This window comes from Hylaeus volcanicus, chromosome 3 (assembly GCF_026283585.1).
Source record: "Hylaeus volcanicus isolate JK05 chromosome 3, UHH_iyHylVolc1.0_haploid, whole genome shotgun sequence".
Taxonomy (NCBI): domain Eukaryota; kingdom Metazoa; phylum Arthropoda; class Insecta; order Hymenoptera; family Colletidae; genus Hylaeus; species Hylaeus volcanicus.
The window spans coordinates 11,537,515-11,558,814 of NC_071978.1; the positions used below are offsets into that span (position 1 = coordinate 11,537,515).

A 21,300-nucleotide genomic window follows, 5' to 3' on the forward strand; every position below is an offset into this window, starting at 1 on the left:
TATTGTTATAGATTTTTTATACAGATTTGGTCGTTTTATAATAACCTTTACGTTCGTTATGTCACGTTAACTAGAAATACGACGTTATAACGCGTCAAATGTTGAACCGTATTCTGTCAACACGCCGACAATTCCGCGCGAAATTTTAAATCGAAATTCGTGGCGAACTTTAAACAAGTCTTTCCTAATATTCCATTAAGACTAAATCGTGTCATCGTCGAGAAATATAATCGACAATGTTCCCAAAGTATATGCAATGGTGTTTCGTGCATTCGTACCGACAGATTTCACTATAGCTCCCTCATTGATTCCTTCAGTTTCAAATGCACGAATAGCAAGATGGCTGCATCTGAATCGAGTATGTATAGAGTGGTCGGTGTTTCGCGCTGGCGTTAGTGCGTGTCAGGGTACGGCACGTTCAGTTTCGTTGAAATTTACTCGGTTCTCACGGTTGGTCAATGTTTGGATAGGTTAAAATTTTGACATGTGTACAGAAAAATGTGCTCCACACGATGAAGAAATGATATCATTCGCAGCTTATTCGCGCGAATATTGAGCCACTTTTCAAGCGCGCATTACGTGATATCGTCCGCGAGTGTAGAATCGGTGGAATCGTTGGTGTTCAGAAAACACGTGGTATTAAGCAGTCTTTTTTCGTTTATCTTATCAAGTGGCAAAGAGACATCGGAACGTATAGTTCTCCACCGAGGAACGATCCAAAGAAATTCGATCTTTACGATCGATAAGCGTGACAAATGTAAGAATAACAAGAACACACCTCGACGATGCATGTTTCGATGAAGTATCCGTTTATTTTTTATCTATCATCTTTTGTCGAGGGGGAAAAGCTGATCTTGTTCTTGACGTAATATTGATAACATAGATGTACGCGATCAGTCATACAGCTGTCTCACGGTCACATGTTCGTCGCGTTTACCTTCCGCAGAGATTGAGCAATATAGGAGGCACGGGGGATTGGAAAACCCGTGGTGTGAAACGAAGATCAAAGATCGAACATTATCAAGGCATCCTAAGTCCCCTAAACGGGGGTACTGGCTCCGATACAAAATCAGTCGTTCGACGACCACCACTGTGTACGTCACATTGTGATTGGTTGTCCCTCGTGTTCTTTCCTCTTCCCTCCGTTCTTCCATGAACATAACACGGCACATTAGAGGCATCGGTATAAGTACCCCACACATTTCATCGTTCTTGATTCTTGGATAGTGATAATTTCCTCTCACGATCGCGGTAGGAATACGGAACTGTCGGTCGACCGGAATCGACGAATTGGTTTGAAGGAAGACCGGGAAAAGGCCAGGATACACGGTGGCATTAGAAACATATAGAAGGTAAGCTATGGTCCTGGCTTATTACCCCGTTCTAAAGATTTTCAAATTGAAAACGCTTAATTCCGTCCTAATGCAGATTTCCGTTACAGTATAAAATCGTATTTAAATGTTATTTTCTGAATCGACTTTGTAGTGGACCGTTTTTCCAACCGATTATCGATTTCGATACGGATCGATTTTTGGAGTCCAAAACTCAATCTCCATTGACACAGGTTGCTGTGAATCGTCGATTTTGTTCTTTTTTTTTTTAATTTCTTTCTGAATTTCACGTGGAATTCTTTTCTTTGTTATACGAACGTGACAAATAAATGGAACTCGAATTCATATCTTCAAAAGCAGGCGATATTTACTATCTTGAAATCGACTTCCGTTAAGTAAATGGCTTGTCAATAGTTATTACTAGACTTGTATGCAATTATGATAAACACATTCTAATTGTAACTAAAACGTATGTCCACTTATTCAAAATAAATTTGTATATTATCCTACGTTATAAATGCATAAAATCCGCAGTGTTACGTGTATGTGATGTATTAGGCGAAGAAATTAATTCCGTGACTTTATATTGAATTAATTATAATTCAAATTCAAGTAGAAATATTTGCTCGTCATTCTCCAATGATTACTTTAATCTATCAAGATTCGAATAAGTATTTCTGTTTAAACTAGAATTATAAATCATTGATTACAAAGAAATAAAATTAATTTCTACACCTAATATAGTTAGCATCTAAAGAAACGATTTTTTCAAGAATCGAACATTTTTGTATCTTGCAAGATGGATATTGCATGTCAGTTGATGTCGTTCTTCCTTTATTCTGACACAGGAATACTTTCGCTTTTCTATTTGCGGTTCTCCGCAAAGAAGTCATCGATCCCTCCGCCGGATATTGAATTCATGGTCAAATAGTGCGCGGTCGGTGATCAGCGCTGTTATCGATGAATGGACAGATTATGCAACCGTTTCATTACCTAGCGCGTAGGCGCGTACGCGCCTCGACTAGTTTCAAATATTTGAAACAGCTCTATCGTACAGGTTTATTCGGATTCCCCTCATTTACCAACAACGCGTGAAATATTGTGGACCGTTGTAACTAAAAATAGAGAAAGGTACACATATGCTCGCGCACTGTTTTACTTTCTGAGCCGTCATTAAACCTAGAGGGTAACTGTTATCGGTCAAAGTTTGACCCTCTGACTCTACAAACACCCCAAAAACATTCGTACGTGACTATTTGTAAATCCGTTACATACGTTGACCTATTTTGATTCGTATCTCTCGGTTTATCAAAAAATTATGAACTCTGACACGGTGACTTCATTACTTGCGAAATGATGGCATTAAGTTTTGAGGAAAAAAAATTGTTTTTTTTTCTCAGTTCTGAGATCTTCGATTAGAAATTCGATCAGTTGTTTTCTTCTTATCTCGTCGCAAGTTTATTTTTAAACAGACTTTCTTTGCACGTAATATTTGCAAGTTAAATCCGTATCGTGGTATTTATAATTAACTCTTTCGTCGGTTGGAGGTTTATTATTATACATAGAAGTAAAGCATTTATCGTGTCGTACGTAAATATGCCTCGTAGATATAATTCATGATTCTTTATACAGTAAAACCTATTTTTGTGCGGTGGATAGGGACCGCATAAAAGAAATCGTACAAAAAAATATTCGAAAATTTGATAAATTCTTACATATTTAAAACAACTATGTACGATATATTACCTAAAAATTTTTTTATGCGGTGGATAGGGACCGCATAAAAAAAGTCGGACTTAGAAAATACATAAATGATTTATGAAATAGATGAGAGAATGCTTTCAATTAAATTAAATAATTAATTTAGACATAAAGAAATTGTAAAATTATTTAATTCTTCATTGTAGATATACATGGAGAAATTGTTACATTAAATAGTTTGCTGCTACTCGCCGTAATCCAAAACGCGCATCTTCTTGTGATGAATTGCTTGAAAATCGCTTTCGTCGCTTGAAGGTAGGATTTAAAAAAAAATAAAAATAAAAATCATAAATACTACATATCAATATAAACAAAAGTAACTAATTTATTCACCTTTAATCTCACTATAAAATGAATCCTTAATCACGTGAATCGCGGATAAAACTCTGAATACGAAGCGTATATGTACTGTTCGCGCGTCGAGCGACAACATGTACGTAACTGACTCTTCCTTGTCAGGAGATTGTTTAAAATAAAGGAACAGAGTATCGCGAAGTCCAGATACATCGTTGTCAAGGAAACCACGTAATCAGAGTTCGTCCACACAACATGTATATGTACATTGATAGGAAACATTAAACTGGTGCTAACGCCGATAAGATTTATATACCGCATAAAAATAAATCGCACAAAAACAAAATCGCATAAAAAAGGATAGCACAAAAATAGGTTTTACAGTACATAGGTCGTAATCGAAGTGCACAGTGTTTTTTGTGATTGCCCCGATGGCGCTGCATGTTCAAGTCTCGCGTAGGATAATGGAATTCGAGTAGGATTCTGTTTGTGTTCGTGGAAGGGCCATTATTGTGACTTTATGAATGGCGATGTCCAGTATCATCCGATACATGGTCGTGCGGGACAATAGAAATGGTATCCAACGACAGTGGAGTGGATGAAAACAACCGGTGGGATAGTATACTTTGGTCCCATGCTCGCTGCACTATTTAGTAATGAGAACGAGATTTAGTAGTATCACGAAATCTTTCCTCTCTGCTAGATCGATGCTCCATTGGTCGTGCTTTTTCGTTTATTATATCCTCTAGAACCCGTCTTTGATGACTGAACGCATCGAACAAAGAGTGTGCATTAAATTTTGCCAAAAACGTGATCATTCTTGTTCGAAAATCATCCAAATGATACATAAAGTGTATGGCGATGAATCCATGAATGATACTCAAATTAAAGAACGGTTTAGCCGATTTAAATGTGGTCGTGCATCAGCTGAAAGTGTTCAAAGAATGGGCGGCAGAGTCAAAGCAACATCAAGGGAATGCTAATTGCTTTTTTCGATCAAAGAGGAGTTATTCACCACGAAGATGCGTTCAAATATCAGACGGTGAATGAAGAATAAAGAAACGGTCAGATTTATGGAAAAATGACGACTGGGTGCTGCACCACATAACGCACCTGCCCACACATTCCAACTTATCCAGTAATTCCTTGTGAAACACGGCATTGTTCTTTCACGGCTTTTAATACTTGGACTCCTAATTTGATTTCCTCTTTGAATCAATTAATCATTGGGCGACAGTTTAACGACTCTTTGAACACGGTCGGTAAAGACGACCAGTGGCAATGTTAGGGATATGTTTCGATAGGGTATTGTAAACATAACACGACCCGTAACGGTGGCGCATGTATGCTAATCGTACACGTGAAGTCCGTGTTCACCTTGGCTCAAGTTAAGCGTAACTTGAGTTATGTAGGGTCCGATGTTCAATGCCGCGAAGCTCGTTATCATTGGGATTCAGCGGATCCGTTATTATCTCCGCCAATTTTTTCGCCCTTTTGCGTCGAAATTTTTACGAATTTGTTTACTAAAATTACGTTTCCTTGTTTTCGTGCCTTATTCGAATCAGAGATGGCCAAGTGATATATTCGCAAGTACAAACTAAATCTGTTATCGATTTAAATTTGTTGGGGGATAATCGCTCGGTGGCCTTGAGTGGGCAATACTTCTTGACCCGTGCACGGTAAATAGGGTTTTGACCTGATATGTAACGGCGTCCGTTAATGGTCACGGACCATAGCCTTGACGTAAACGGTTTAGAAGCCTGTCAACATCACACAAACTAGGAAAGCAGGAGCTTCACCATTCCGTGATGGTAGTACACGATTATAGTAAGATGGTAGTAAGACGATTATATTAATTTTCGTTTGACACTTCTATTATGTCCCGCACACCTTTTTGTAAATGGTTAACATAAATTTTACGGACGTTCGCCTCAATTTGAATTTGATAATTGTATTCGCAAACATATTTTGCAAGTTTGTTGGAACTCAGATAAATATATTTTTATAAACTGTCTAGTGCACGTGGCCTAGCTTGGAGTTATTTTCGTTCAAATCGACATTAAACTTGTTATCGAGAAATTTTAGAGATCTGATCGTGATAGATCATACAAAGGAAGATGTTTCTAGAAGAGTTGATAAGATATTTTATTATAATTCCATGTAATCCAGATTATTCGTCATTTATATCAGTAAACTTTATATCAGATAACGTTAATCACATAGAGCACTTTGGTGGGTATTTTATTTTTTTTCTCTCTTGAAGTATTAGGTGTAGAAATTCTGTGCCTTTCGAAGCATTTCTGTGCCAAACGTCTAAGCAAAGTGCGTATTTCATTGTTATTATCTTTATTTATACTACAATTACAAACGAATGGAAAGGCATATTGATAATTATTTTAATTTTTAATGAAAGAAATCGTCAAAATATTTTAGAGTGACGCCTCAGTATTGTTCAAGGTTGAAGTTGGGTGAATATAACACACGCGTGTATTTAGGCTGTTCACTGTATTCGTATATACAGGGTGTACACTTGCACCTATATGCAACTTGTGTATGTGTATCTAGATATATATTTACATACATATACAGTGGGTGTAGAATGTATTCGTACACCGATCAATTTCCCAAAAAACTTTTGTATGAAATTGTAGTTTCTTAACTTCTTTTTTTATAATCAATGATATTTTACATATTCTTGGAAGTCTCTAAGATAGATATAGTCCAAACAACATTTACTGGTTAATATAATTTGTGAAATTAAAGAAGAAATGAGAAAAGTGGGTAAAAGTATAGAAGCAATAAGTATTTGTACGAATCTTATGACGAACCATTTAGAGTAGAGTTTGTAACGTAAACACACTAGTTTATTGCTCCGTACGAATTGGAAAATATCAAATTTCCAGTAAAGTACTTTTAAAAAAGGTTCTAATAGAGGAATAGAAAAAGATTCCACATCGAATAACTAATAATTTAGTTAATTTAATGCTTAGAAAAGTTACAATAATAATAAAATCAAAAGTAATCAATAAAATTAATTCTTTTTAATCAAGTGTTAAAAATTAAACAGTTGTGCGAATACTTATTGCTTCAACATCTCTGTCGATAAATTCCTTTTTTTCTTGTTAATTTTGCAATTTACATAAATAGCTATTTTCTTGTAATCTATCTATTCTAGAGATTTCCGAGAATATGTAGACTGTCATAGTTTATAAAAAATAAGTTAACAAATTACAATTTCATACAGTTGTTTTGGAAATTGATCGGTGTACGAATACTCTCTACACCCACTGTACACAGAAGATCCACGTTATGACTGGTATCAATTCTGAACTTTTGACCGTTGCTTGAACCCACTTACACTATCTACAAGATATTTATTATGTCTTTCACCTTTAACATCCCGTTATCTTAAACGTTACTGTGCCAATCAGTCATGAAATTTGTCTCGTCAGCCAGATAATTTATTAATAAATGACAGTTTTTCATAACAACGAAATTAAGTAATCAACAACAAACCAATCACGCAAAATACTTCAAATTGATCTCCTAATGTGGTTCCCTTCCTTAAGTCAACAAAGGAAATAATTCTTTGCATAAAGTACTCAAACTTTGTCCATTTACATTGTTCCTTTTCTCCCCGCTCCATGGACTCTTGAGAAAATAGCTGGACAATAGAACGAACACCCGGTATATACGCGAAACTCGATGGAACCGTCGCTCAGTGACCCGGTTGTCTATTTTCAAAGAGGACAGGGGTTCCACGAGTGGCCCTTTCAACTTGTTGTCGTCTTTTTTTTTTCACCTCCATCTCTGTAGTCGTGGTTGTCTCGATATGAGCATTTATTTGGAAGCGTTCTAATTTTGGCGTGAACTTTACTCGCGATTTTTCCTCTTTACTTCTTTCATTCGGACAATTTCGTAGAAACCGACATTGTCTCGTGCGATCAGGATGAATCTGCTCGAGCCAGGCTGGACTTTATTCCGTTCAACCGAATAGTAACGTGACGTCAGGGACAGAAGCGTGTCACAAATTCCAATTGGTAGAATTGAGTCACCAATGTCATTCCACCAATCGGGAGATTCACGTCTGTGACATCGCTTCATTGTGTACACAGGATGATTAGTATTGGATTTTGTTACTTTCATTTCAATTTATCTAACGAATTTTTTTTATTTAATTAATTTGTGTTCAGAAATTATAGTTTGTGATCATTGTTTCCGTATGTGTCACGTGGTTGATATTGAAACAATAAACGCAGTGGAAAGGGAAATATTTGAATGGTACTTTGTACGATATCGAAGCTTAAATATTAATATATTTTTGATTTGTTGATAATATTTTGTCCACTTTTGTGATACATGATTATTTTACTTATTTGTAGAATCGTTTCGTAATTTCCTGAAGATTTTCCCTTGATATCAATCGGATTACTTATATGGATATTTATAAATGTAAAAATCTGTATTTTCTCGAGAATATTCTATTCGCCGTTTTAATCGAAACACGGTCAACTTTGAGGTAGACATTTGATTATTCAATAAGATCCCCGTAATACTTGTCTGTACAATCTTTCTTATCAATCAATTGATCGACGAAAAATATGTCTTTTATCTTAACTATTCATTGTGATGCATCCCTAGATACCTTATCAGTTATTTATTTCCCAAACTCCTACACGAAGAAAGACAAAATTTGAATACTGTTATTCATTTTCAAGGAGAGCAATGATCATTTCTCAATAATTAATCATGAAAATCCAATAGGCAATAAAATAAAAATAAAATCAAAACACGACTTACTATTACAATTATCAATTTTCAACTCAGTTATCAGCAGTTTAGGTTTGTTCCGACTCGATCTCGCTATACGTCTTTCTCATAATTTCATAAAACATGTTAATTTCAACGTCAGCTTAATTTTGCTTTGCATTTTTTTGGTCGTACTTCCAGCGTATTCGTGTTTGTGCACACAATAAATCAGCACGTGGTCGTACCATAGAGGGTAAAGTGCACTTGACCGATTCACAACTCGTTACGCAGCCGAGCCGTAAAACTGCAACCGAGTTAAACCATCTTAGCAGTGTTCTGTGACCTACAAAACGACGTCTACAACGCAAATTCAGTACATAACCGAAAAGGATATTATAAATAATCGTTTCATCATTTTTTTGCTGTTACAATCTCGATGTTGTTTATGTGCCGAATTGGGACGTTATTTCGACTTGTAGGGAGAATATTCTGGCACGAGATTAGAGCGTTTCTTTTTATAACGTATTGTATTACGATACAGTAGCTGACAGTTGGCAAGCGGTAGACGGAAAGGTGTTTATATGGGGAAAGGAAGGTGAAGGTGAAGGTGAAGGTGAAAGTGAAGGTGGAGGATATGTTTCGTTCAAGTCTTTAGTAAACGCCTCAGTGGCGCTATCTCACGGATTTACAATTAAATACGAACACACTCGACTTTAGAATAAAAGATCTCTGGACTATACATTTTTTTTTTTTTATTATTATTATTAATAACCGAGGTCTTCTGTAGTCCTATGCGTTCCTTTAGATAGTAAACAAATATACACTTCAGTTTAATATACGAATATTATAAAATAGGAAGTCTATTGTCAATCTCATTGTTTTGTATTACGAATCCATGTTCCGTTCTTATCACAGATGCAGGAAGCATTTGTAATGATATTGACTCTCTTTAGTGAAGGAACCAAGTTGTAATACAATACTGACTCCATTAAACCAAACAGCAAGGTATCTTGGAAGTTTTCTGTTGTGAAACTAGGAGTTATTGAATTTTGTATAAATGTAGTGGAGGTACAAAGTGCCTTTAAGCATTTCTCGACTTGCCCACTCTTCCTCTAATTATTGACTGGTTCCTTGGTTAATGGAGTGTACAGAATTAGAAAAAGGTAAATAGTGAGATAGTTCTTCAGTTTGTGCAGCGTATTTGGCTTTTTATATAGATTTGACTTCTAAGGAAATGTTTCGTATAAATAAATGTGAATAACAAATATTTTATTCATTCACAATTGAGTTACCCTCGTCTTATAGTGTTTAAAATAAATTAGGAATTGACACGTGCACACTAGTGTTAAAAAAAGAACACATTTAAAAATGTCTGACTCCAGAAAATCGCACAAATACATTCCCTCAATTTTCATGACTCTGTGTTTGACATCACGTTACGTTCAACACATTACGTAGCATATGCAATCTGTTTATCGGACCAAGCATTTGATCAGGTCACGTTTTATTTATATAATTATTCGTACGTAATCGGTAAAAAACTCAATCAATCAATACCAATAAGAACATAAGACACTAACATTTGTGTAACTTGTCCAATTTCTCTTTTTTCAATAAATAATTTTTAATTGATGTATTACGTTTATATAAATAATTTATTTCTAAACGTTTAGAGCTATTAAAATCCAATTAGATTAGTGACGCCATGTGGTTTATCGCCAATTGTCAACACAAAAAGTGGTGACTCGTGTCATATGAAAACTGTCCATGAACTTACATGTGCAGATTGTTCCACAGCTGATATCGTCGCACATAAAGTGCGTACACAGCTCCTCCGGATCTTTGTTGTTCTTAAGCGTTTGTCATACGACCGCTTTACTTGAGAAATCGCTATCGCATTTCGTTTAGCATCTCAAGGACGCGAGGGAATAGCTGCGATCGTAATCGCGAAAAAATTGGCGTTTATGTCGAGAACAATGTTAGTAATCACCCTCGAACTGATGATGGAAGCGATAATGTAGAGTAGACCCGTCCTACTCACACGTATTAACCATTTCGATTTTGGCGATGGTTTTTCTTGCAGTGTCATTAATTCGCATCGAAACAACTCCTCTTACAGTACCGGAAGTGCGTATCTCTTGGAACTAAGAGGCAACAGGAATTTGCCACCATGATCGTGGAGGATAAACAGTGAGTCGTTGCAGTCATTGACATTCCCAACTAATTTATCCTCTCTACACTCTATGCTCTTGTATACTAAATTTCGTTACGCATGTACGCCCACTTATGCATGCGCATGAGCACATTTTTCCTGTTTAGCCTTGCATTAATGAAAACAGTAGCTTCGAATTTAAACCAACGCTATGTAACACAGTCTTTATTTATTTCAGATTTATTTCAGAAATATTTCTGTAATGTCTATAAACTTTAATAACCTAAAGTTTAACGTATGATAATTTGAAGTGACCGATAAAATAAAATAGGATGTAAATTTATTAATTGTTCTCGTTGAAATGCAAAATCTCTAAACGCAGCGTGGTAATATATTCAAAAGAACAAGAAATCGTGACGTACGATGATTTATAACATTTCATTCGCATTTGTATCCATCGTGTTTTTTGTTTTTCTAGCGTTATAATTTGTGGTCTCGACAGTTTTATAGTTCGAAACGAGGGAACACGAGAGAAATAATGATAGTTTATCTTGGCTAGTGAACCGGGAAATTAATTACTCGTTCTCGCATTTTTACATGACGTAATTCGATACTGACTTTGATCTTTAGACTATAATTCACATAATAGTTTTTTCTTTTTTACCTAGAGTAGATAGTGCTATCCACGCGTAATACAATATTATATTTATACTATGACCAAGATTTATAGTACGTTTACATCAGATGCGAGGCATAAGCGATGTGAACAAACTCGAGATTAATCACTTTGGATTTTAAAAGTTACTTTTATTAGGTTGTCCCAAAAGTTTCTTTCGTAATTTGCACTCGATTATTTTGTGTGGCAGTGTTTATATAAATAGATAATTTAATTTCTTAGATGTTGATGTTGTAACAATGATGGAGCAAAATGAATCGTACACAATGCAATAATGTAAAATTAGATATAAATATTGTATATGTATTACTTATTATTAAAGCGAAAGAAACGTTTGGGACAACCTAATACTATAAATTAGACAGAGTCATAATTGCTATCGTTTAGCTAGATATCTTCGTTCTAATATTATGCGGAAACGACAAGTATAATGGACGTGATATATAAGCAAGTGATATGCAAAGTTTTGCATACAAATCACTGATTGAGTGTCCTGCCATTCATCATATCGCTGTACAACTTCGTGGAAAGAGTTCCATGTGTCCACGATGAAGTGCAAAAGGTCCTTGCTAAGGGCTATCCGGTTGAGACTTATATAAACTCATTGCAATGAAAATCAGTTTGAGAATTTAGAAGGTTGGCAACATAACTTAACAAAATGACGAGTCAATATCTTTTACTTAAACTACAAATATAAAAATTGTAAGATGTCAGGGAAAGGAGGCAGGCGTGTGACAGGACTCAACCGAATTGTAGGTAGTCCTAACGTGTATTATTATTCAGAACAAATCATTCAGCACTCAACACCCAAACGCACAAAAAAAAACACACAAAAGTCTAAAATGCGCTCCGTCGACGCGACCAATCTCGAGACGAGTCCGAGGAGAAGTGCCGCGAACCGTCCCTCCGTCGGCACTTTTTATATGTTAGGTCTCTTCTTGCAAAAGACTGAATCTGAGGGCAGAGAATTAATTTCTACCCTTAATAATAGTAATTATTAATAAATTCGTATTCGAACAGGTATGGCTTGATCGACAGTAATTTTATCGTTAACTCGTCGCAAGCGAGCGCTTTCATACTGACCAAGATAAATGACTTCCCAATCGCCAGACTAAAGTATACAGAATTTCAATTATGAGAAAAAAAGAACACGCGTATGCAACATCGTTTAACGTTTTCCTGCATACATCCAATCATTTCGGCAATATAGTCGGACAAAGTTCAATAAGACACTGTATGTATGGTGCAATGGCGACTGGTACGCACACGAGTCTAAGCGTGGCGTGACTTGAAACAAGTGCACGAGATTCGAATATCTCTGCGGACTTTGAACGTCGTTAGCTCGAGACAGACGCAACAACCGTTGTCGAGACTGCGTGGAGCTGAGTTCGTGCCACGCACATGGACTTTTCGTCCTGTGTGGTAAAAACGAAGCGCTTTTTATATTCCCGTCGACAGGCTTGTTCCTGCGAGCAAAATACTTTTCTCGAATCTGAGATGAAAAATTTGGGCGTTCAAGGTCAACACCCACACCGTTTTACTATTCAGCATCTAGCTTTGTGAAGGTTTCTTCGTCATTTTTTAGTGAAGAAAGTATGCAAGAAAGTATGTAATTCAGTTTTGCGGGACACTCGGTGTATGACGGAGTGTAGGATTAACGTAGGGTAAAAGAATGTGAAATGTGGGAATCTTCCGACGCAAGTGTTTCGAGTTAATTAGACACGCTCATTATGAATACAAGGATAAAAAAACAGTACACATCTTATCATTTTACTGATTGGTAGCCTATTTATCGGGGTTTTGCTAGGATAATGTTATCTATTATTAAGATAACATTTTATGTTCCCATCATTACATGGATTATGAAATATTATTTTAAAATATTGATCTGAAAATTATTCTAATAGATCAAATAAATATTGAATAATACTAATATTATGAAAATGAAAAGTATTATTGAATTTAATTATATGTACAATAGCTACCTGTTGGTAAAGTCAGTTTCGAAATAATGCTCGATTGGTGTATTGGATCGATTTCCACGATTCGGCGAATAAATCTTGAAGTATACACACACGTACAATCGCGATCGAAGCGAATCATGGTTTCATTGAAAATCGGCCTTCGAATGCTCCGTGCAATTACTGCGTTAAGGAAGGCATATCTCTTTATTTGCACAAGTGATACTTAACCTCGCAAATGAAACTTTTCTAGACTGTGAACCACGCTCGGAATGCTCACACATAACGTGTTCTTCCTTACTAACGTGTATTTGCACGGTACGTTGGTCGCGAAGCATTCGAAAAAGTTCACGTTCGCTCACGAAAGTGTTTCTGGATCTTACGCCACCCAAGGTGAACATAATTCGTCGACGGTTTTGTTGAAACAGTGAACTACGCAAACAGGAGGAATGGTCCACGCAAGAGTATTATTCATCTAATAGATTGCATATGTATACAAAGTTCAACCTATCAGATTTTCAACCTATCCAGAAATGATAATATTTGTCTGGCAAGGTGTAATAATTATTTAGTACTAAGCTTTAGCTTATGGACCTGGAGATTTTTTGGTACGAAGATAATGGCTAATAAAAATTTAACGATTGTTGTAAATTGTAAATAACACTCAGTATGAGATTAGAATGATGTCCTGTGTAAATAAACAATTACAGACAAAGATTGTTTTAACCATGATTTGCTAAAAATGAACGAGCACCTTCAACATAATCTCCACTGAAAAAATAATTCCACGTTATCGTTATTCGTACAGAAAAATGTCCATATCGATAAATCGAGAACTAATCAATTTAAGAAAGTAGGAAACATAAATTGTATTTTGTTAAGTTTTTTCTGGTGGTGTTGGCTACAAGTAGACATTAGACATTTTAATCTTAATCAAACAGAAGGTATTGTAGTAGGTAGACAGATAAAATACAGTAGAGGATTAAGCAAACACTGAACACATTGTTATCGACACTCTACAAATGGTTTTTTCTTCTTTCTCGTTTCACGCCTTCCCCTTTGCACGTCCGTCTACGCATTGGATCCTCCTTCCGGTCGACATTCGCATGCGGTTCGCTCAGCGTGCGAGAGTAACCAACGAAACAGGCATGAACAGAAGATTGTAGCTCACGATTGCTTGACACTACCAATCACTTTGGTTACGAAGTCACTCGAATGTAAAATCGTTGTGCATCGCTGTTATCTTTGCACAGTGCATGTCTCGAGTCGATAGCTTCCGTTATTATTTACGCCACGATATCGTTGCAAGGATATCGAGAAAACTAGCATGCGACCTTGCAACAAATTGGGAAAGACGAAACGTTCTATCTGGGTACATTTTATTTCGAATGACGAATAAAACTGCGATATTTAGTCGCGAGCGACTGAACACATTTTTCTTCTTACTTGAGCAATATTTTATTCGATATTTGCTGAGTCAGGCGATGATTGCATACATTTTGTGAATGAATATTCATGTGGACACGGTATATTTAAATTCATAAACAGATTGAGCGTGGATACTTTAAGTAAATTTGTATTCTTACTCGAATGTGAAATTTTATTTGTTACTTGCTGAGTCAGGCGGTAATATTAGAATAAACCTTAATGAAAATTCATGTGTACACGGTGTTTTTGAATTCACGAACAAATTGAGCGTGTATGAATAGTGACCAGTGCTTTTTGAATAAATATTTATTCAAACAATACCCAAGTGCGGTTTGTAACGAGTCAAGGTTCCTTGGTCTTTGTGGTCGGAAGCCGTGTTGTTCGTTAACCATCGAGAATCTCATCATCAAAGAAACATAGTTGTCACTCTGTTTACAATTCGCTTGGCTCTGCTGGCCCCACAACTGCTAGAGTGAAAGACACTTGTTACATAACTTGTACGGTGGGATCAATTTAATCCTCATGAAATAAATAGGTTGAATATACACTTAAGTTGTTACGGAACCGTGAATGGCTAAATGAATGGGGAAAATTGTCACCGTACAAAGCGTTTAATTTATTGTTCATTGGAAATTTATTTGCACCGTGAAGAAAAATCCTGGTGATTACACGAAATGCTATAAATATCAATAAATCACTAAATAATGACTTCATAAAAAGAATTTCTCGGAAGGTCATCCAAAAGTCAAGATATTCTATTCATAGTCTTTGCATAGGTTACAATATTACAGTAATGTAAATGCACCTCGGTTAAAAAAAATGTCGATGACCTTGAAATCTCACAAAATATGACCTTGGCAAAAAAAACCAACATTCAATAAATCATACACAATATTTTTTTTACGTAATAATATTGTATCCCCTATTTCTGACCGCGCTATGAACCCGACAAGTTTCATAAAAACCAAGGGGGGGACACTTCGCGGATGTTCCTCGTTAGAACAGAGCCGTAACCTGGCCCAGTTACCAGAATCATCCTGCACCACAGTTGCGATGGCTACGAAACGTTGGAAACCTTTTCTAAAAGGGCACCACGGCTTACGAATCACGGAAGCCTTAACCACAGAGGCCAAGAACCGTGAAAGAGACTCGAGGATGCCGACGACAGTAAAAACATTATTTATATAGCCTCGTTCCTCCTTTCCAGGGAAATGGAAGGCTTCTGGATTATCGGAGCGATCAACGCGATCAAGGCGCTTTCGTACGTGTACGACCTGCTGACGTTCCCCGTTTACCTCATTCTCCAACGACCTTGGGAGAAACGGAAGGCGTCGAGGCGAGTCAAGGCGCGGGTGGTCGCCAAGGATGAGCACAGCGTCATCTACAGGAGCGTTGACTCCCCGGGGCCCATGCACGTTGCCCTCAAGCGTGAAAAGATCGACACGCTCGTGAAAATGTTGTCCTGGGTCTCGAAACTCCACGGGGATAAAAGGTGCCTCGGTACCAGGCAGATCCTCGCCGACGAAGACGAGCTTCAGCCCAATGGTAGAATATTTAAAAAGGTATTTTATAGAACTTGTGTAACTTGCGAACAGGACTAAGTTTTTATCCCATCAGTTAAAGGAAGATAAACGTCTGTGTAGAAATCTGTATCGGAGTATAGACCATCTAAAGCTAATATTTGTCGAGATAGCGCGCAAAGTTTGATTGCCTTGAACTATGTTAATATTTGCTTAGAAGTCTCATGTAAGAGATAATGGCCTGAAGTATTTTACACAAGAAGCATACACACAACAGGTTGAACCACCTATAGTAGCTTCAATAATTCCGATATTAACTATCGTACGAGGAAGTATGCTTTCATACAAAGCAAGGGAGCGCTTTGGTAGCTTGCTTCTTTATACAGGTATCAGGGCCACTTTCAATTTCCTAACTGACATGCTTTTTCATCCGATCAGTCAAAGGAAAATCGAATCCTAAGTAGAAACGTGTTAGCGTACATGCCAGCTAGAGGCAATATTTATCGAGGTAACGAGCAACGTTTAATGGCTTTGAACTATGCCATTATTCGCTTGAAAGCCTCTAGTAGGAGGTAAAGACCTGCGGTATTTTATAGAACTTGTGTAACTTCAGTGCGTTGAGTTTTAATCGTGATATTAAATAATAAAGCTCGCATTAACATTTGAGTAATAATTGAAAATTATTTTTCTTACGCAGTACAGAATGGGAGAGTACAAATGGAAATCTTATGTAGATGTGGACAGGCTCACAGTCTCCTTCAGTCGTGGTTTGAGGGAATTGGGGCTTACGGTACGCAAGAATATTGTGATTTTCGCTGAGACCAGGGCGGAGTGGATGATAGCAGCCTATGGATGCTTCAGACAGAATTTAACTGTAGTCACGATTTATGCTACTTTGGGCGACGATGCTATCGCTCATGGTATCAATGAAACGGAAGTAGACACTGTCATCACCAGCCATGATTTATTGCCGAAGTTCAAACGGCTCCTGGAAAAGGTGCCCATCGTTAAAACGGTGATTTATATGGAGGATCAGCTGAAACCTACGGACACAACTGGTTACAAGGTAAGCTATATATGTCATACTATCGTGCCATTCAATTTGATTTATATGGCATGTTAATTTATTATATTAACGCTTGTTGGAAATAGCTAATTTTTTTTAAGTTACATTAATATTAATTGATCGACAATAAATATACCAATAAAATGTAAAGTAACTTTCACATGCAAATGCATTCAATGAACTCATGAGAACTGAAATAGATGAGATATATTTTAAAGTAAAATAATATTCAAATTTAATATAATGTAAGCCAATACAAGTGAATGTTATTATAATTTTTAATCGTGTTTATCCTGTAGGATGGCGTGAGACTTATACCATACTCTGACGTAATTAAAAAAGGCAATACATCAACAGCATCCATGGAATTACCACAAACAGAAGACACAGCGATTATAATGTACACGTCTGGTTCCACTGGAGTGCCGAAAGGTGTTCTCCTGTCTCACTCGAATATAATTTACACACTTCAGGCTTTCTGCGATGCCGTGGAAATAAGACCAGATGACGTCTTTCTTGGATTTTTACCTTTAGCCCACGTTTTCGAACTTCTCGCTGAAAGCGTATGTCTTCTAACTGGTGTGCCTATTGGATACAGTTCGCCCCTTACTATGATCGATTCCAGTAGCAAAATTCAAAGGGGATCCAAGGGCGACGCGTCTGTTTTACACCCCACCTGTTTAACTTCCGTTCCAGTAAGTTTTCAATTTAATGCATAATAATTTATAACATGATAATAGGAACTCTTAATAATCGCTCATGCTTTCAGCTTATCCTCGACCGTATCTCGAAAGGAATAAACGAGAAGGTAAAGAAATCGGGTCTGTTTAGACAAGCGATCTTCAACTTTGCCTACGAGTACAAATTGAAATGGACAAAACGTGGTTACGAAACGCCACTTTTTGACAAATTTATCTTTGGAGCTGCGAGGCAAGTTCTCGGTGGACGAGTCAGACTTATACTCTGCGGTGGTGCACCTTTGTCCCCGGACACCCATACCCAAGTCAAAATTTGTCTTTGCGTTACCGTCACGCAGGGATACGGTCTCACGGAAACAACCTCGTGTGCTACTGTTATGGATGGTAGGTATTTCATGATAGAAAAAGATGACATTTCGAAAGTAGGATTGCTTAAAACGAGACATGTTTGTTTAAGCACACGACAGAAGTACGGGAAGGGTAGGAGCCCCAACGACAGTTTGCGACATTCGTCTGGAAAATTGGGAAGAGGCGGGTTACAGGGTGACGGATAAACCTTATCCTAGAGGTGAGATCCTTATTGGAGGGAAAAATGTTTCCGCTGGTTATTACAAATTACCAGAGAAGACGAAGGAAGACTTCTTCGAGGAAGACGGAAGGCAATGGTTCAGAACGGGTGACATTGGAGAATGCCACGAAGACGGGTGCATAAAGATTATCGGTACGATCGGGATTTTTATATTACGTTCGTACGTCTTACTACTGTTTCTAATTATAACTTTCTATAACTTGGTTAATGTGATCTTCGCAGACCGAAAGAAGGATCTAGTGAAGCTGCAACTTGGCGAGTACGTGTCCCTGGGGAAAGTGGAGGCGGAATTGAAGACGTCTCCGGTTGTGGAGAATATTTGTGTCTACGGAGATGCGCATAAGACCCACACGGTAGCATTAGTGGTACCTAATCATTATTACCTTGAAGAGATTGCCAAGAACCTCGGTATTACTAACAAAACTTTCGAGGAATTGTGCGAAGACCCACAAGTAGAGAAAGCTGTATTGCAAGAGCTGATCGAACAAGCCAAAAAATGTAAATGTTTAACATATCGTTTTATTTATTTCTCATGGATTCTCACATACGAACGATATTGGATTTTTTTTTTTTTCGTTAGGCAAACTCCAGAGATTCGAGATTCCTGGCGCTGTGAAGCTGTGCTCGGAACAATGGGCGCCGGATACGGGACTAGTGACAGCCGCGTTCAAGCTTAAGAGGAAAGCGGTGCAAGAACGATATCAACACGAAATTAACAGAATGTACGCTTCGTGATGTCGCGCGAAGTCTTGTAAGAAGTGTAACGGATGAAGTGACTCGAAATTTAAACTTCCACGTCCGACACAATGGTACCTTTACGTGTGAGTTGTGGGCCGAGGTCGTAACGCCGTCTATGGAACGCTCCTCAAACTTTGGAACATCGTGCATTTGATCAGTTTTCCTTTTGTGATCTGCGGAGAAGGCGTCGACCTCCAATAGCAGGTCTGCTCGAATGCGCGAAACGCAATATAAATGCAACATATATTAAAAATTAAAAATGACTGTCCGAGGGTGTCTTATTATTTAAATTCGTTTTCCATTTCGGACGGAAGGATTTTGGTCGTTTGTTATGAAATACGACGATGAGAATGATGTGCCCGTACAAAGAGCATCTTATAACATAATTATCGTGATACGTGATGCGAGATGTGAGCGAAAAAAAAACGAACAAAAGGTGCAAGACTTGTTCCTGATTGGGAAAGTTGTTATTTTTCTTCCTTCGAAATTTATACGTCGATTTTAATAATATATTCATTCCTTGCAGTAATTCCTCCTGATGCGAACAATTAACTTTACGAAGAATCGATTGTCAGTTGGTTTGCAATCGCACTAATTTCATAAGTTCACAACTCGTCCAGTGTACTTATTTTAAGTATTATTCGAAATCGTCGACTCCCATTTTTGCAATGAAACGAATACAGATATGGCTCTTCGAAGAATGAGGAAGTCGCTCTATTCTATATTAAGCTATTACGTGTATATACGGAAAATTGAACGACGAGTCAGCTTCTACTTATCATTAACATAAAAGTGCATCGCGTTAGTTTTATTCGAATACGTTCGATTACGCTTGAGTGTAAATTGAATTTCTTTCAGAACTCTGAATAGTGATCAATTCGTTTCGTCCACGTCTGTACAATACTTGTCAATATGTTCTTGCCTACCTTTAAACTGTTATCTTATCGATACATCACAGACATCACTTTTTTTTTTCTTTTCCCCTTGCAGGTGAACGGTATTTTGACGTGTGTGCGTGAGTCCGTGCGCGTATGCGTGTTTGTTTTATTGTTGCGGTGCTTGCATGCGTATATATCCATAACGAGGATGCTAGGAGGTTAACGTGTGCGAGCTTACAAAAGAAAAGATATCTACAAAATAAGAAAATCGTCCTAATAATTTTTAGTCTTCCCATTCGCTATATTCACCAATTATCCGACCTACTTCGCTAAGAATTACTTTGGTGTGTCAACTTCTTAGGCAGCATAGCGGATCCGATGTTCGATCCTCTTAGAATTAAGGTTCGCTTAACGAATTTCTTCACCGATTTACGTTCACTCTGAATCACATTGTTTCGCACGAATTCTATTTGTAATTAATATAGTCTTCCTAACCTTATACGAAAAACTTGTGTTCTATTATAGTATTGTTTCATAGAGCAGTCATTCGCAATAGTATCAATGATATATTTCCTGGAAATGCTTTTGGTCGGACAATTTTACTTGGGCAAACGGATCAGATTCACGTTCGATAGAATTTAGGGCGCGTTGAATAACGAATATTGTTGATCGCACATTTCAACAGGAAGTTTGTTAAATGTGAAGTGTAATTTCGTGTCATACGTAATTATAATTTAGATAAAAATTACACCCATTGCTGCATTTCTTGATGCTTAGTATCTAAGTATTGATGTCAGCAATGCGTTTGTAAACGAAAGAATTGTTTAATAGTTTCCCTTTGATTTTGAGGCTTTTTGAATTGCGAGTGTACAAGGAGAGAGACTGATGCGAGGAGTGAGTTGATATCGATCGGCAGCTTGTTCTCCTTTTCCAATCGCGTTGAGAGTTCCTGCGCTAGCTGAACATGCGTTACGAGTTATTATGGATCCCGTTAATGATTTCGTATAAATTATTGAAATGCTGTATGATATTAGATAGGAAATTGCCAATTATCATTTGGATGTAATCATATCGTCGATACCTATTGTTGTTATTATTATTCTTATTATAATTACTATTATTATTACTATTACTATTATTATTATTGCAACTATAATTCTGAAATAATGACATACGAACAAAATAAATGTACAGATTTATAGTATACGCAATTAGTCATTATAATTAATTTGTGATCAACGATTTGAAAACTTAACAACATTATTTTGTAAATGGTGTATGTTAATTTCGCAGTCTCGACAATAATATAGCTTTCACGGAAATGGATACCTTCGGCGAATAAAAGTATGACAACTCTCACCTGTATTCTGATTCCTCGCATGTGCTCCGTGTTACGATATAATTCATATGTTTTCGATAATCTACAAATTGATTTTAGAATTATAAGAAATAATTGCTA

At 37.0% G+C, this 21,300-nt stretch overlaps 1 protein-coding gene across 9 annotated transcripts; it reads left to right on the forward strand.

Annotated features, from left to right (window-relative positions):
• Positions 1–343: 343 nt before the first annotated feature.
• Positions 344–21,200, forward strand: LOC128874138 (fatty acid CoA ligase Acsl3). 9 transcript variants are annotated; one of them, XM_054118516.1, is made up of 10 exons: positions 344–757; positions 10,219–10,325; positions 14,046–14,070; positions 15,560–15,914; positions 16,570–16,938; positions 17,238–17,633; positions 17,708–18,020; positions 18,094–18,357; positions 18,448–18,723; positions 18,806–21,200. In XM_054118516.1, the coding sequence occupies exons 4-10, from the start codon at positions 15,564–15,566 to the stop codon at positions 18,958–18,960; spliced, it is 2,124 nt and encodes a 707-aa protein (XP_053974491.1). In that variant the 5' UTR covers positions 344–757; positions 10,219–10,325; positions 14,046–14,070; positions 15,560–15,563; the 3' UTR covers positions 18,961–21,200. The 9 variants fall into 9 exon arrangements, with proteins under 9 accessions (XP_053974491.1, XP_053974486.1, XP_053974485.1 ...); XM_054118510.1 differs by lacking the exon at positions 14,046–14,070 and adding an exon at positions 1,256–1,352 and having other exon boundaries at positions 345–757; XM_054118514.1 differs by lacking the exon at positions 344–757 and adding an exon at positions 776–1,352.
• Positions 21,201–21,300: the final 100 nt, after the last annotated feature.

Coding starts and splice junctions, on each gene's coding strand:
- LOC128874138 (XM_054118507.1), top strand. CDS start 14,181: ATGTCTCGAGTCGATAGCTTCCGTTATTATTTACGCCACGATATCGTT. Junction 18,021..18,093: donor GTGTGCTACTGTTATGGATG/GTAGGTATTTCA, acceptor TGTTTGTTTAAG/CACACGACAGAAGTACGGGA. Junction 18,358..18,447: donor CGGGTGCATAAAGATTATCG/GTACGATCGGGA, acceptor TGATCTTCGCAG/ACCGAAAGAAGGATCTAGTG.